At 34.9% G+C, this 15427-nt stretch overlaps 1 protein-coding gene across 4 annotated transcripts in view; it reads left to right on the plus strand.

Moving 5' to 3' along the window:
- Positions 1-15427, plus strand: part of CSMD3 (CUB and Sushi multiple domains 3) — a 756594-nt gene that overhangs the window by 640843 nt on the left and 100324 nt on the right. For all 4 annotated transcript variants that reach the window (XM_030011520.2, XM_030011521.2, XM_030011522.2 and 1 more), the window contains 5 exons: positions 3331-3519; positions 7071-7248; positions 10183-10328; positions 13000-13080; positions 14228-14341. In XM_030011520.2, the coding sequence (XP_029867380.1) occupies positions 3331-3519; positions 7071-7248; positions 10183-10328; positions 13000-13080; positions 14228-14341 (708 nt within the window). The remainder of the gene's footprint in view (positions 1-3330; positions 3520-7070; positions 7249-10182; positions 10329-12999; positions 13081-14227; positions 14342-15427) is intronic.

The following is a 15427-nucleotide window of genomic DNA, read 5'->3' on the forward strand; positions in this document are numbered from 1 at the left end:
TAAAAGACTTGTTCGTTCCCAGTTCTGTGATAAGAAGTCAATGTTTCAAATCTCCTTGGAAAAGATGTGAGAGGCTTATTTTCAAATCTTACTTGTTTGCTATCAAATCTTTGATATTCATAGTTCATTACAGAGCCTTTTAATTCTTCTGAGAAAACCAAGAAAAATTATAGACAGGTTTATTTCTCCTTTTCCTTAAAAATAAGAATGTAAAAACAGAAAACCCCTTGTCATGGTTTAACCCCAGTCAGCAACTAAGCACCACGCAGCTGCTCACTCACTTCCCTCCCCACCCAGTGGGATGGGGGAGAAAATTGGGAAAAGAAGTAAAACTTGTGGGTTGAGATAAGAACGGTTTAATAGAACAGAAAAGAAGAGACTAATAATGATAACACTAATCAAATGACAATAGTAATAATTAAAGGATTAGAATATACAAGTGATGCACAATGCAATTGCTCACCACTCGCCGACTGACGCCCAGTTAGTCCCCGAGCGGAGCGGTGATCCCCCCTGCCCCGCCCCAGTTTATATACTGGGCATGACGTCACATGGTATGGAATACCACGTTGGCCACTTTGGGTCAGGTGCCCTGGCTGTGTCCCCTCCCAACTTCTTGTGCCCCTCCAGCTTTCTTGCTGGCTAGGCATCAGAAGCTGAAAAATCCTTGACTTAGTCTAAATGCTACGTAGCAACAACTGAAAACGTCAGTGTGCTATCAACATTCTTCTTATACCTAACTCAAAAACATAGCACTGTACCAGCTACTAGGAAGACAATTAACTCTATCCCAGCTGAAACCAGGACACCCCTATTGGATCAGAAAACAGCTCCATCTAGCTCGGTACGGTACTTCCAAATGGCAAAAAGGAATGCTACTTAGCAGCACAGAAGCCTAGCTAGTTTCTTTTGTAGTTTTCCAGCATCCACAGTTGTTGTCAGACTCTTAATTCTATTACTGTGGGATTTGATGGCATTTTCGCATTCAGACTTTTCACTGTCTTCATGATATTTGTTAACATCTGTCCATATCGACCCCAATCTTTTTCCCAAGAAGCCATGTTTAGCCATGTGGTCAGTAATGTTATTCGTTATTATAGGCTGTATCATATTACGATGTATAGAAGTCAGACTCACTGATCTGTAATTTCAAGGATCCCTTTAAAGATAGATGTGAATTACATTGGGAAATCACCACTCCTCTAGATCAGATCTTGAAATGATAAGATACGCATCTTGGTTCAGCAGCTATTCTGGGTGAAAGCCATCTGCTCCTGGTCCTTTGTCTTACCTATTTAGTGTAGTACTTTTGTATTTACTTCAAATTGATCTAGTGCCTTATACCTGCATAATACAAACACTGCATCTTGTTTGAAAATCTCTACACCATCTTCAGCAGTAAAGATAGATACAAAGAATGTATTGAGTTTTTCTCTTGTGGCATCCTAATCCATAAAAGTCCCTTTTTACTCATTTGTCATGAACTGTCCCACCAGTTCCCTAGCTGACTTCTTGCTTCTGATGTTGTCAAATAATTTTTTTATGATCAGCTGAGACATCTTCTGCAAGACATTTTTCAAATTATTTTTGCTCTCTTTATTTTCTATTTAAATTTGACCTGCTATGTTTTATGATTTTTTTGAAAGACAGACTTCCATTATTTAAATGCCAGTCTTTTCCCTATTGCAGCTTCTTTAACTTTCCTACTAAGTCACACAGGCATTTTTCTGAACCACCTTAGTGGTTTTTTTATTCTGAAGTGTAGAACATGTTTTACCTGGTCTTTTAAAGTAGTGTCAATTAGCAGATTCCAATCTGCCTTACCTCATTTTTGTATAATTTCCTTTCTAGAAAATTGAATATCTCTGTGCTGGTTTATTTTACTTGCTCCCTCCCAGTACAATCAAACCACATTATGACTGCTATTATTGAGCAGCTCTCCCATGAATACTTCTCGAACTAAGGCTTGAGTACCAAGCTTGTTCAAATCTAAAATAACATATTTTCTTGTGGGCTTTGCAACTGCTTGTTCTAGGGAACAATTATTTCCAGCATTCAAAATTTTATTTCTTCAAGTCATCCTGGTAAGGTGGATATTTGGGTACTCCGTTACTACTACCTGTGTATATTTGCAGGTTCTCTAATTTTACTTAAGACGTCCTGTTCACTATCATTTTCCTGTTTAAACGTTTGTAGAAGCAGCTCAGTACTACTTATATTTCTCGATGTTTAATTTCCATCTATGAGTATTCTGTAGTGCTGCTTTTTTTCCAGTAGTATTTTTCTTCTATGGCTCTTAATATATTTGTAAACAACAGTGATGCTCTCCCACCTGGAAGTCTCTGCCCTCTCAGTCTTGGAAAGGTGGTCACTTGGCAACACTGCATCCTGCTGCTCTATGCCATGCCTTTCACTTCAGGGCTCTTGGTTGGTTTAAGCATTCTAGATCATACCTCCTGTGTTTTAGGCTCCTATAGTGGTGTGAAAGGACTTCTTATTTTGGCCCTTGTTCTGTTCCTTAATACTGTATGCATCGCTCAACATGCGGTGTAGGCTACCTGATTTGCTTTTCCTATTTATTGTAATTCTGCTGTTTGTCATTCTTCTGCACCTTTTTTAGAGGTGCATTGGCTGTTAAGCTCCTCCCTGTCATGGCATCACATCAGTCTTCTGTACCTGTTAGTTTTTTCCCATGCTTCTAGTTTAGATACTCTTCTGCAGCCTTTTTAATTTTCATTGTCAGCAGCTTGGATCCATTTTGATTAGGGTGTACTTAGGGTGCACTTGGAAGCAATTTGTAGTCTTGAAGAGCCAGAAAGTGGCCTAACTTTTTGAAGATCTAAGCAGAGAAACCACAAAGTCTAAATTCCTTTCTACTCTCTTCTCTAGTGCACTACTCCTGTACTTACTAACATTAAAAGATAAAATTAAGGGGCTAGTCTCATTTTTTGCCCTCATGGACCCTGTTCCAAAAACCTGTAGGGTAGGGTGTTGGGTATTTGTTTACACACAAACACACACAGACACATTATCAAAGTGTAAAGAACATAAGATCATTTAAACTTTGGTTGTAGTATCATGTTTTACTTATGAGGTTTGGAATTGGATACTAATTTTTATGCATATTTCCAGAATTGCTGTGGGAATGTTTCACTGTGATTCTCCTGGTGTAAGACCAATGATTTTGACTGTCACTGAGATGGAATTTAAGACATATGGGATGTCCATGATTTTTTAATTTTATTCTAATGAAAAGCTTTTATTTTTTAAGTAATTGGAATTTGTATTTTGCTTATTTTTTTTCCCATTATTATTATTTATTTACTTCAGCATATCAGTTACAAAGCTGTCCTGACCCTCGACCATTTCGTAATGGTTTTGTTATCGGGAATGACTTTACTGTGGGACAAACGATTTCATTTGAGTGTTTTCCTGGCTACACATTAATTGGGAATTCAGCTCTGACTTGTCTTCATGGCATCAGCCGTAACTGGAATCATCCTCTCCCCAGATGTGAAGGTATGTTCTGAGTGACCCATGAACCCTTCATTATTTGTAAGACTTCCTAAGGACTATTAACTGAAATCATTTCAGCTTTTCAACTTATAGAGACCTGTATTTTTATTTTGTGGTCTTTGCAGAGGAAGTATTCAATTTTGCACGTGAATATTTTTGCAGAGATACTGAAACATTTCGTGGAAATGTGAAATCTCTGAAAACTTCTCTGAGCTAATAAGTTTATTTTTGGAAGGTTAAGCTTAAGGTCTGGAGTGTAGAGACCTGTGCTGCTTTTTAATCTAGGTGGTGCTACAGAGTAAAAGCTCTGCACTTAATCAAGAAAAAAGAATAAAAAATTCAGTTCCCCAACTCTGGCCACTTATGTTCTGTCTCATCAGTTAGAAAAAAATGTCAAAGGTGGCATAAAGTGCAGTTGTCCTCTGGTCAATGCTGTGTGAAGTCCTTGCTACACATATTTTTTGTGAATGGGAAATTTTTTAAAATTATATTTTTTAACCTTTTACATTTTTTTACACTGATATGCTTGCAGAAGGTAAGCAGATTCAAGGAACTGTGGCTTGTACATAGCTGAAATTTTAAGGAGACAGAATGAATGTATATGAAGTTTCTGTAGAGGTGTTTATCTTATCCCTAGCTATGCTGAAAGGAACCTGTACCTAAGCAGCAGGCCAAAGAAGGTCAGTCATCCAGTGTTATCAGACTCTGAAACAGACAAAGATAGATGTTTTGGTAACACAGAAATCTCTTTGAGAAATATCTGTGCACCGCAAAATCTGTTTGTGGAACTGAGGGCTGAATTTTCTTCCATATGAAATAATCACTTTCTTTTGGAACCTCCAGGTTTGTCACAATTATGGCAACATTCAGACAGCAATGTTAGATTCCTGGAAGAACATAGACACAGTGAAGATACTTCATATTCAAAACTGTCAGCCCCAAATCCTATACTCCTGGGACCGCAAGATCTAAATGCAGTTAGCAATTAAGTTATTGACTGTAAAGTTCTCTATATGTCTAGACACAGGTTTCCACAAAGATGAGATCTGTACGAGGTGTTGAGTGCCAACTTTCATATGCCATGAAGACGCTCCACAGTTTCAGGAGTGGTATTCAGGACCTGAATTAAAGGCCTAACTTCCCTCTATATTGAATGGTAAAAGCTCGGCATTAAGAATGGGATCCTCAATACAAAGCAAGTTGAAGAGCAATGCCTGGGGAAAAAAAAAAAGCCACCTTCTTTTCTGGATTTTTGCATTGTATTCTGAATCATCTACCTAAATTTAGATACTTAAATTAGAAGCCTCATTAGTCAGAATTCCTTCTGGAGTCAGTGAGCCACAGGCAATTCTGGGTAGCTAAATTAAGACGTATCTGATACTGAATTCAGAAGGAGAAGCCTTATCATATAAAAGAGGGATGACACCTACACTGTCTTTTGAAAGGGGAAGAAGTTAATTCATCACAATTAAGTTTCAACTCCCATTTTCTGCATCCTGAAGGAATAGTAATGGTTCATGTCTTAACTGCTAAACAGCTTAGCTTTTCCCTATTACTTAGTTCTAGCTGTATTTTCTGTGCCCCAGAATCAAGACAAATAATTTACTGAATTGAGTGATTCTGTTTCTTTGAATTACCTTATTGGAACCAAGAATTTAATTAGTAAATTTTAAGATGTGCAAAGTATGTTGCTGTTCTGAGTATCACTTTTGATGAAGTTCCAGACAGTGACTGGAAGTTCTTTGTTTCTACTTCATGTGATATGAAAAGATGCAGATAAAAAAATCAACCTAATTGATAATGGAGATGTAACATGTGCTGTGCTGCTTGATTACTGCCAACGTTACTCAACTCCCAGAGAAATTTCTTAAATTACAGGGGGTTTTGTACCCCCTGTAAAGCAATTATTTACTGTGGTATTTTTAGTAAAGAGTTTTTGACATTTTTGTATGCTACTGATGGTTTTGATTTTTTTTCTTTATTGTTGAAGGAAAAAGATAATTAGGTATCTTCTAGTTGCACTTGGTTTGATTTGAGATAAAGTGCTTGTGTTCAAAAGCATTAAAGTGGACTTTTTTGTATATGCCTAGTGCCAGAAATGTACAGTATGTTTTAAATTTGTATTTGCTTTAATATCTTTATTGTAAGGCAGCATATACTAAGGCTTGTTAATGCCTCAGACTTCTTGAAGCAGACAGTCTGAATCAAATATCACTAAACAGGGTTCCTGTTTAAACAGTCTTATTCTCTTCTCCTTGCATCCTCATGTACCTAAAATCCCTCTAACCTGTGCTCAGCACCATCTAATACTCTCTGACCCTTCTTAACTCATGTCCCTCACTTTCATCCTTTCAGAATCTGTTCCCTCTTCTTTTCCAAGAAATCTCACTGCCTGACAGTCATCAGCCCATGTCTTCACTCCCCTAAGACCCTGCTGCAAAATCAATTCTGTCTGCAGTGTTCAAAACCCCTTGAGACTTTGAAGCTAAAAGCTGAAGACAAGCAGTATACCAGCTGTTGAGTCTGAATGGATGAGGTGTGACTATGAAAGTCTCCTTACCCTACAGCTCCTCACCAAAGTATATGTATAAACCATAACACATGCTTTACCTAAATACAAACAATGCATAATTCCTATATGTCAAACCTATATTTCCAACAACCTGCTCTCTGGTTAGAGGTTCTTAAGCATATTTTAGGGAATCTGGGTTGCCATTACATGTCCATTTGGGGTGGAGTGGAGAGGAATGTGTGCAAAATAAAGCAAATTATACCATTTTAGGCTTTGCTCACTTATCCAGAACTAGGCTTCTATAACATAATTTCCCTTCTGTAATAACAGGGTGGTGTCATATTCAACATGCATCTGAAACGTCTGTGGAGAAAAGTGTACAGTTTGGACAAATAGTTTTCCTGAAATTAATAGTTATGAAAGTCCAAAAGCTGTATGGTCAGTCTTGCACTGTATAATGTCTAAAATTAGTGCACTTCAACAAGAATTAGAGGAAGGACTCTTACTTTGTCTACCATAATTTATCTGAGGAAATGCAAAATTGCTATTCATACTGTTGCACACAATATTTTCATTTTCAAATTCCGCTCTAATTTTCCCACACACATCCTGCATCAACTTAGCATATCTCTTCTCTCACCTGATAATTTTGTTTGGATACCTTCTTGTGACAATAAATGAAAGCAATTAATGTGTTTCACTGCTAATTTGTAGCTGGTGTTTACACAAAGCCATAACAAAGTGGTTTTCAATTATGCAGGGAATAATTTAATCCAATGTCTAAATATTACTTTAGTTCCAGTTCTGATAGCATTTATGACATCAGAATTACTTTTTTTTTCTTTTAGGTTTGACCAATAATATCAAAATGGACTTCGGACTCTGCAAATATCTCAGTAAAATCTGTTTTCTATAAACAGCAATGGTTTTACATAATCTAGTTATAGTATACCAAACATGTTCAAAAGTATGGCTTTTACATGGTTTAAGAAGAATGCGAGAAGCTTCTAATATTTTTTAAAAACAAATGTCTTTTTTATAGCCCTCTGTGGAGGAAATATAACTGCAATGAATGGCACCATATACTCTCCAGGATACCCTGATGAGTATCCAAACTTTCAAGACTGCTTCTGGCTTGTAAGGGTACCACCTGGGAATGGAATCTATATCAATTTCACAGTTCTCCAAACAGAGCCAATATATGATTTCATAACTGTCTGGTAAGAAAACACTTTTGGCATTTATTTAATCTTCATGTGACATAATGCAACAAAGTATGAATTAAAAGGAGTGTATTTGTGATTTCTCCCTTGACACTGGTGTTCTGTCTAGGGGAAATGAGTGATTTGCACTAATCCGTTTTTTCCAATGTACCATTCCCTCTAGATAGCACTGGACATGAAGTTTCATAGTCCTTGTCTTAAGAATTCAAAGACAATAATAGTGTGCCTCAGTTTCTCGATGAAGAAGAGCGTTCAGAAGTAGGCTATGACAGCTTAGCAACAACCAAGAGAAGTAATACTTAAGAAAGGAGTGATAATAAGCAGTTGCAGCTGTGTATTACAATGTTTAGAGTGTTAATACAAGAAACTACAGCAACACTTTCTTCATTTCTTCCAGGCAGGCTTCTTTTAAACTGACAGTACGTAAAAGGAGAGACTCTATTTGTATTTGGCTATGACAAAAAGAGTTGAGCTAACAATAGCTGTAAACAAATTATATTCTCTATATACCTGAATCCGTGTCTATCATGAATCTTTCAGATGATGAAGCCCCCATTTTGCTTAGTTGCAAGGTTGGTAAAGGCAGGAGGCTGTAACCAAGTATAACAGCTCCTGCAGTAATCTTGAAACTGTTACCGGGAAGTCTCCTAGACATTTCAATAGTGGCTAAGACGTTTTAGGAGCTTGCCTAAAACAATAATCCACTGATTATTGAATCTGCAGATTGAAAATCCGCATGTTGAGAGAGTAGTCTTGTAGTCTGAGCAGTGCAAAATAATGAGAGGCAATTTGGAATATTAATTATTCATTTTATGTTTTCTGTTGCACAGAGATCTGATTTGGATTCATGTAAATTCATATAACTCAGGATTTCATTCCTACTTTCCTAAACAGTTCTCTGTACACTTTTGTGATCATTTCTGTAGGTTCTGGGTTTTTTTCATCTTATGTTCTACAAACTGTCTTGTCCTGCATCCCAGATACTTGATTGCTTTGCCTTAAAGTCTAACCAAAATTTGATCAGAGTATGCACCCAGACTATTGCCCTGATAAAACTCAGATAATTTTGAATCCCTTTAACTCTTCACCACTTGTTTTGTGTATCAAATTTAGGCTGACTTTTAGAATCTTTCCTGAATTAAATTATACCTTTGTGTGCATACAGACGTCTTTCCTCTATTTCATCCCACACAAACTAGAACACTACTGTCCATTTCTAGTGCTTCTTCTGTTCAGCTCTTCCTTTCTACCAAGTGATTTCATGTGCTTTCAGTTGTACTCCTGGCTGTGTTACAAACTTCGTTCTTACAGTAAAAGTAATTGTATATACCATGACAAAGGTAAAACCTCAGTTTTATTTCATTATGTGTTCTTTGCTGATTTTTTTTTAGATGTTTTGTATCCTATTTAGATTAACAACACTTTTAGGAGAATGTTCTGAAATTAAAGCATCTATTATGCTGTTAATGTATATATCATGCATGTTGTTACTTATGTATGATTTATATACCTGTATAAACTGTATTATGTACATGATGGCTATATAATTAAATAGCTTATGCCACTTCTGGGATATTATTTATTCACAACTGATCAGAAATTTTGATAGCTGTTTCAAATGGAAAAAATACATTTTCTTGACAATTCAAATGCTTCTTCAAATCATACTATTTCCCCGATAAAACAGAAGGGTGTGGGAAGGGACAATGTGAAAGAATTTGGAGAAATGTATTACTGGAAAATTTTCAAAACAAAAAATACTCATTTTATTTTTAAATTATTTTCAGTTAAAATATCTTATGCCAATAACAATTAGAAAATTTAAACTTTTAATGTTCATCAATTCTGATCTGGAAGGAAGCGAGTAGGAAAATGTAATGCCCTTGCATCATGATTTTGTCCTCCGTACAGTTCCACTATTGTTTAGTACTAACTTTGATTTAATTTTTCTACTGAAATGAAGTAGCAGTGACCTTACCAGCAGTACCTGTATTGTCTAAATCATAATAAATAGTACAAAATAATATCGATCAATGTATGTGAACAAGGATTTAAGAAATCAATCAACTGTGTGTCATACTTAGTTTTGGTTAAAACTACCAACATTTATATGAATGTTTACCTGTGCCAGAGACACAACCATTTATATAAAATGCATTGCACAACTCTCTCAGCAAGAAATTGATTCAGAAAACTCTAAACTACTCATAAAAACAAACTTTAAAAGAATTCTTACGTGACCATATTTACTATAAATTATAAATAGTAACATTTAATTGGGGGGGGAAGCTAGGTTAAAAAATTCTGACATTACAGAATTTCTAAAAGTAGCATCCTTAAAATAATCATTATAAATAAAATCTACATTTATAAATGCCCACATGCAGATTTCAAGTAAAATCTTGTATTCAGTGGAGTATAAGCATTTTGTTTTTATTTTTAGTGAAGCCAGTATTCACTCACCTTTTAAAAATTAAATAGTATTCATCTCTTAATTTTCCTAGAAATGACCAAAGTCAAAAAACTGGGCAAGGTGAGCAGTATTAAGTTTATTTATTTTCTGATAGCCACTTTTGAAAGCATAGATAAGTAAATATGAGCAGAGTTAGTGGCAGGAAAATGAAGTAAGATCACAAATTCAATAATTTTGAGCTTGCTGCAATTATTTAAAAATAAGAATATTACTTCCAAAAGGTGGTTGAATGGAGCATCTTGTTCTCTAATAAATTTTGATTGTCCTTGAATCTACTACCTGCTATACTCCAATCCACATACAGTATTTCAAAAGGCTTTCAGCGCTATCTGATTTTATGAGATTCATGCTTTTCAGAGTAATCTAGAGAAATTTTACTACATTATACTAAAATTTGGTTGGAGAAATTAAATTATTTGTTTTCAGTAAAAAAATCATTTTGTATCTGTTTGTCTTAGGGATGGACCAGACCAAACTTCTCCTCAAATTGGACAATTTAGTGGCAACACTGCATTAGAATCCGTGTATAGCACTTCCAATCAGATTCTCATCAAGTTCCACAGTGACTTTACTACCAGTGGCTTCTTTGTACTTAGTTATCATGGTAAGTGTGACAAATTGCACTTTTTCACTGTCTGTACTGATTACTGCAGGAAGAAAACTCATGAAAAAATTACTTTAATTACTTTTTTAAAGAAGATTTGCTATTACTGATATGACTGACCACCACTAGGGTAATGCAAACATATGAGAGACTAATATGAATGATGACAACAAGCTATTTTCTTGACCAGATATTAAATTTACTGGTAGTAAGGCCAAAAAAAAGAATGCACTGTGAATAGACATGAGCAAAGAAGGTAGCATCAAGACCCTGCAGTTCAAGGTGCTCATCTTCTCACTGCTTACAATGCTTCTAAAATTCCTTTGTAATCAAAATGGGGGTCATTAAATTTCTTGTACATATTTAAATCTTTTGAAGAAAGTACTGTTATTCTAGAGATTTCAGTGATAGTGAACTATACTGTGTAGTTAACATTGCCCTTGAATTAAATGAACTAAATACTGACTGAATGAAAATGCCTAATTATTAATGCACCAAATTCTACCTCTTTTTGTAGTCATTCAAAACTTCTGTGGCCAAGTGTTCTCTTGCATTCCTGTCACTACAAGGGAACAGATTCAGAAGCAAGGGTGTTTCAGGTGCTCTGTGAATGCCTGTTGGATTGACTATTCCAGGAAAAGTGGACAGACTACAGTCTGTCTTCTGGATCCTGGTTAGATTTTGACAGTAGAAAGCTTTCTTTTTGACCTAGTAAAGACCAAGGTGAATACAGATAGACAAAACTGGGGGGATTAAAGGAACTTTAATCTAAACATAACAAAGCAAAACAAAAAAGACCTAAATCCCACAATGAAAAAAACAGCAGCAACAGCAGTTGAATTGATTATGGAGTAGACTCCAGTAGGATTAGGCAGAGGGAGGTCAGAATTTTCATTCCAGATCTGGGCATCTAAATGGCCTATAGCAGTTAGTGAAGGACAAACTGACCCTTTGTAGTCAGCAATATATGAATTGGTATGTATTGATATGTATGAATATATCAGTAAATGACCAAACACATGTAAAAATGTTCATACCTAGTAATAAAGTGTCTCTAAAGACCTTGATCTCCTTATACTTGATTCTTCTGTTATTGTGGAAATTGTCATTCCGCAAGTGTGGGCTCTAGTGTGTAATAAAGATGCAAACTGAGCAGCACAAAGGATTATTCATGGAGAAACTTAAACACTTTTTGGACTGAAGTTGTCAAGATAAATAAATCTCTTAGTATCCCTGAGTCTGTGATCCTTCATGTCAGCTACATACAATTTATAGCAATAAAGGCAAGGCACTGAGAGGAGTCAAATTTATTTAAATTAGATAATTTTGGGATTAAAATGAATGATACCCCTAAATGAGAGAAATTCCAGATAAATTATATGAATTGTTTATTTGAATCCATTTTTTAATTATGTTGGTGACTTTTTTAATATATTTTTTAAAGATGCAAATAGCACAGCTGTTCCATGTTTGTTTGGTGTGGTTTATTTTAAATTACTTTATCCTAAGGCAGGATGTTAGCTTTCTGACTCACTGATTTAATTGGCTCTTCATTATGCGATTGACAAAAAGTAGTGGAATAGGAAGATGTCAAATGTGGGTGACTCAGTAGCAACAAAAGATCTTACCTGGATAAAATAGAAATGTTATGATTGACAGAAGTTTGACCAGTTCGATTACTAAAGGATCCAAGCACAGGAAGTAACAAAGATGTGTATAACTGAAGCTGAATCTTCATCTGCCATAAGTAGATGGTGTTTCCTTGCTAATGAAAGATCCTATAAAACAATGCTATATGAAAATGTAGTATCAGTGAAAACCAGGCATATCTGACTCATTGATCAGCCTGAGCGTACACCTTAAAACATGGAAGACTACACTGTCAGTAGAAATACTTCAGTGTGATTTCTTTGGCTGGATTCAGATTGAAAGGAATTTCCTCTGTGTCCAAACACAGGCCCATCCTCATAGGTTCTCTGTAAAAAAATGAAGCTGTATAGCTTCTGCATACTCTTCCTACTTGTCTTTTTTATCATTTGTTTCACCTAATTATTTTGCCTGGCTGTTGCATACATGTGTTAAAACTCAGAAAATTATTTCATGTGAGATTTCAAATGAGAAGTTTGAAAGCAGAATTATTCTCTGACACTATTTGCAGGTGAGATGTGCTCCACAACTATTCATTTACTGCGAAATTTCACATTCAAAATGCTTCTGTCCATCAGTTATGCTGCCTCTGGGTAGAATCTTTTGGATTCTAAAACTTGCCTTTTTACAAAGTTTCAAAAATGGAAGAGTTCAGCAGTAAAAATGTATTGTATAAAAAGAAAACAAACAAAACAAAGATTCCACAATACAAAAAATATTTGCTTTTCAGGTGAGGTTACTTAAGTGAGAAAATTGGCAACCACTTCTAAGCTTCTTAGGTTATTTATGAAAAGGGTTTTGCCACTGAAATTAAATAACTGAGAACACAGATGCAACTTCCAATTTTTCATTAATTCTGATATTCATATGTTTCCTTTCTTTTGATTTTCTTGAAAGTTCCAAGGTAAACGAATGGATGTTTATTTTTATCCTCTTAATGTGGGTATTAACTCAGTTATGTTTGCGTGGCTATCTTAACTGTCTAAGTATAGGAATGTCAACTGTGTTTTCTTCCTGTTTATAGCCTATCAGCTCCGGGTCTGCCAGCCTCCAACAAATATACCAAATGCTGAAATTCTAACTGAGGATGATGAATTCGAAATAGGTAATATAAGAGAAAATAAAAGCAACATTTGTTTCAAAAAAAGGACTGGTATGCACAGAAATTTCTTACTTTTCAGGATGCAAATCATGCCTGTAATATGTTAGTTTTGCATTTGAAAGTAAAATTTTTAAGAAGTCATTCCTCTTCCGTGTACTTCCTGAATCCCATCTATGTTTCAGAGATCACATATAAGTAACAAAGTAACTTTCTAAGTAACTTCATTTTAAAATACATTTTTCATAATTTTTAATATAAAACATTTTCTTATATTGAAACAAACCAACAAACCCCACAAAAAAACATGTAGACAATGGTATATTCTGTACCAGCATTAAGGTTCTGTGACCTGAAGGGTAAAATCAAATTTGTAAAAATTAGGAGGATCTGAGAAGAGGATGACATTCTGACCTTCTAAGACCTGTTAACAATATTACTTAGCCACCTATCGTTCAAAGAAATATGACTTACATGATCAGATGTGAGATGTCTAACCAGCTGGTTTTGCTCACATTATGGCACATAAAAATAAATTTATTTTTATTATATACCAATATTTGATTAGTTATATATTTTTTTTCTTTTTCTGCTCTGTTGCCTGGACCAAAGAGAACTGCTGGTGTACAATGTACAAATTTTTACTTTTATTCATACATAAAACTATATGAATTTTTAATTTCTTAATTTAAAAATTACAATTGCTTATTCTCACCATGCCAAATTTAGATATCATCAACTAAATCCAGTTCCTATTTAATTTTTATTCCCTCAGGATTGTATGGGTTACTGACTTGATCTTATCTCTTTATTTAGTTCCATCATGGTTATCCAATGAATTATATTGCTTAAAGCTTTGTGGACAGATGGTTCACACAGCATCAGTCAAACCCAGACAAATTAGCAAACTATCCAACTAATAATGTGGTGGAAAACAGTGATAGATGTAGCATAGTGTGCAACACAATGCTCATTTACCACATTTCTTAGACTAATCAAAGTTGTTTATGCCAGAGGTCATTTAGCCCATTATATATGGTGCCGAGAAACTTCATTAATCAATAATGTTTTCAAAGCTAAAAGTCCCAGTTAATAGCTGTTTAATGTTTCTTTTGTTTGTTTGTGTTTTGTCTTGTTTTGTTTTTCCAAACAGGAGACATAATAAGATACCAGTGTCAACCAGGCTTTACATTGGTTGGTAATGAGATCCTAACATGCCGACTAGGTGAAAGGCTTCAGATGGATGGAGCACCACCTACCTGTCAAGGTTTTTTCTCCTTTCTCTTTTCCTCCTGCCTGACCAGCTGAATGGTGATCCTTTAGATACCCTCCACTATCTCTTTAGATAAGATGGCACATTGAAAATATTTCAGACTTTTTGATGCTATTCCAAATAATATCACAGTTTGTTATGGTGAATATGTGTCAACTACTAATGCAAAATAATTAGTAATGTTTTAATGAATTTGATGAGTTTAAAGGACTGCTCTACTTTGTGAAAATAATTTCAAAATACTTTTTTGGAGGGAGTCTAATAAATAATGAGATTTTTTCATTTTATCTAGAACATAATAATATGAAAATTTATATGGAAATTTTAAAAAACAGCATGGATTTGGGTGAACAAAGTCACAACATTATTTTTCAGTGCAACTTTAAGTGCTTCCATTTTTATTCAGTGTATTCTAAAGAATAGGTTTTCTGTATGTGTGCATGTATGCCTATGTGTGTTCACATTTTCCTCCTTTTATTGAAAACTGTGAATAGAGAGATACAACACTACCTCACTGTTAAGGTTGGAACAAAAGTACAATCCTGCCAACCACTAACATCACTGTTTAAGCCAATCTTTATTAAGTTGACATTGATGTGTTATGCTACAATAGAATTTTTCCATCATTTTTGAAGAAAATGCGGGAGTTTTCTTCATACCAAACCAATTAGGGAGCTAATGGAGATAAACCTTGCACATGATTTATTTAAAAAAATGTAATCTTTTTAAAGTTTCAGTGATGGGCAGATGTTTATTTTTTCTTACTAATTCTTCCATTTATTTCCAGAAAGATAAATAAGGGCATACAGTTATAAACATGTGTGCTAAGATATTTCAAGGGAAAAAAAAAAATTTAAAAACCCCACAGCTTCATAAAAGTGTAATTTATGTAAACAAAAGCCATTTTGAATCCTGCTAGTTCTCATATTCCTTCGTGATCCATCTACTCCTGAGCTTAATATTCTAACTTCTACTGCAAGATTAAAATACTTTCCCAAATCAGTCATAATAAATGCAGTTGATTTACATTTGTATTAAATGAAAAATACTGCCATCTGGGTTTTCTACCAATCAAATGTT

The sequence above is a fragment of the Aquila chrysaetos genome, chromosome 4 (genome assembly GCF_900496995.4).
Source record: "Aquila chrysaetos chrysaetos chromosome 4, bAquChr1.4, whole genome shotgun sequence".
Taxonomy (NCBI): domain Eukaryota; kingdom Metazoa; phylum Chordata; class Aves; order Accipitriformes; family Accipitridae; genus Aquila; species Aquila chrysaetos.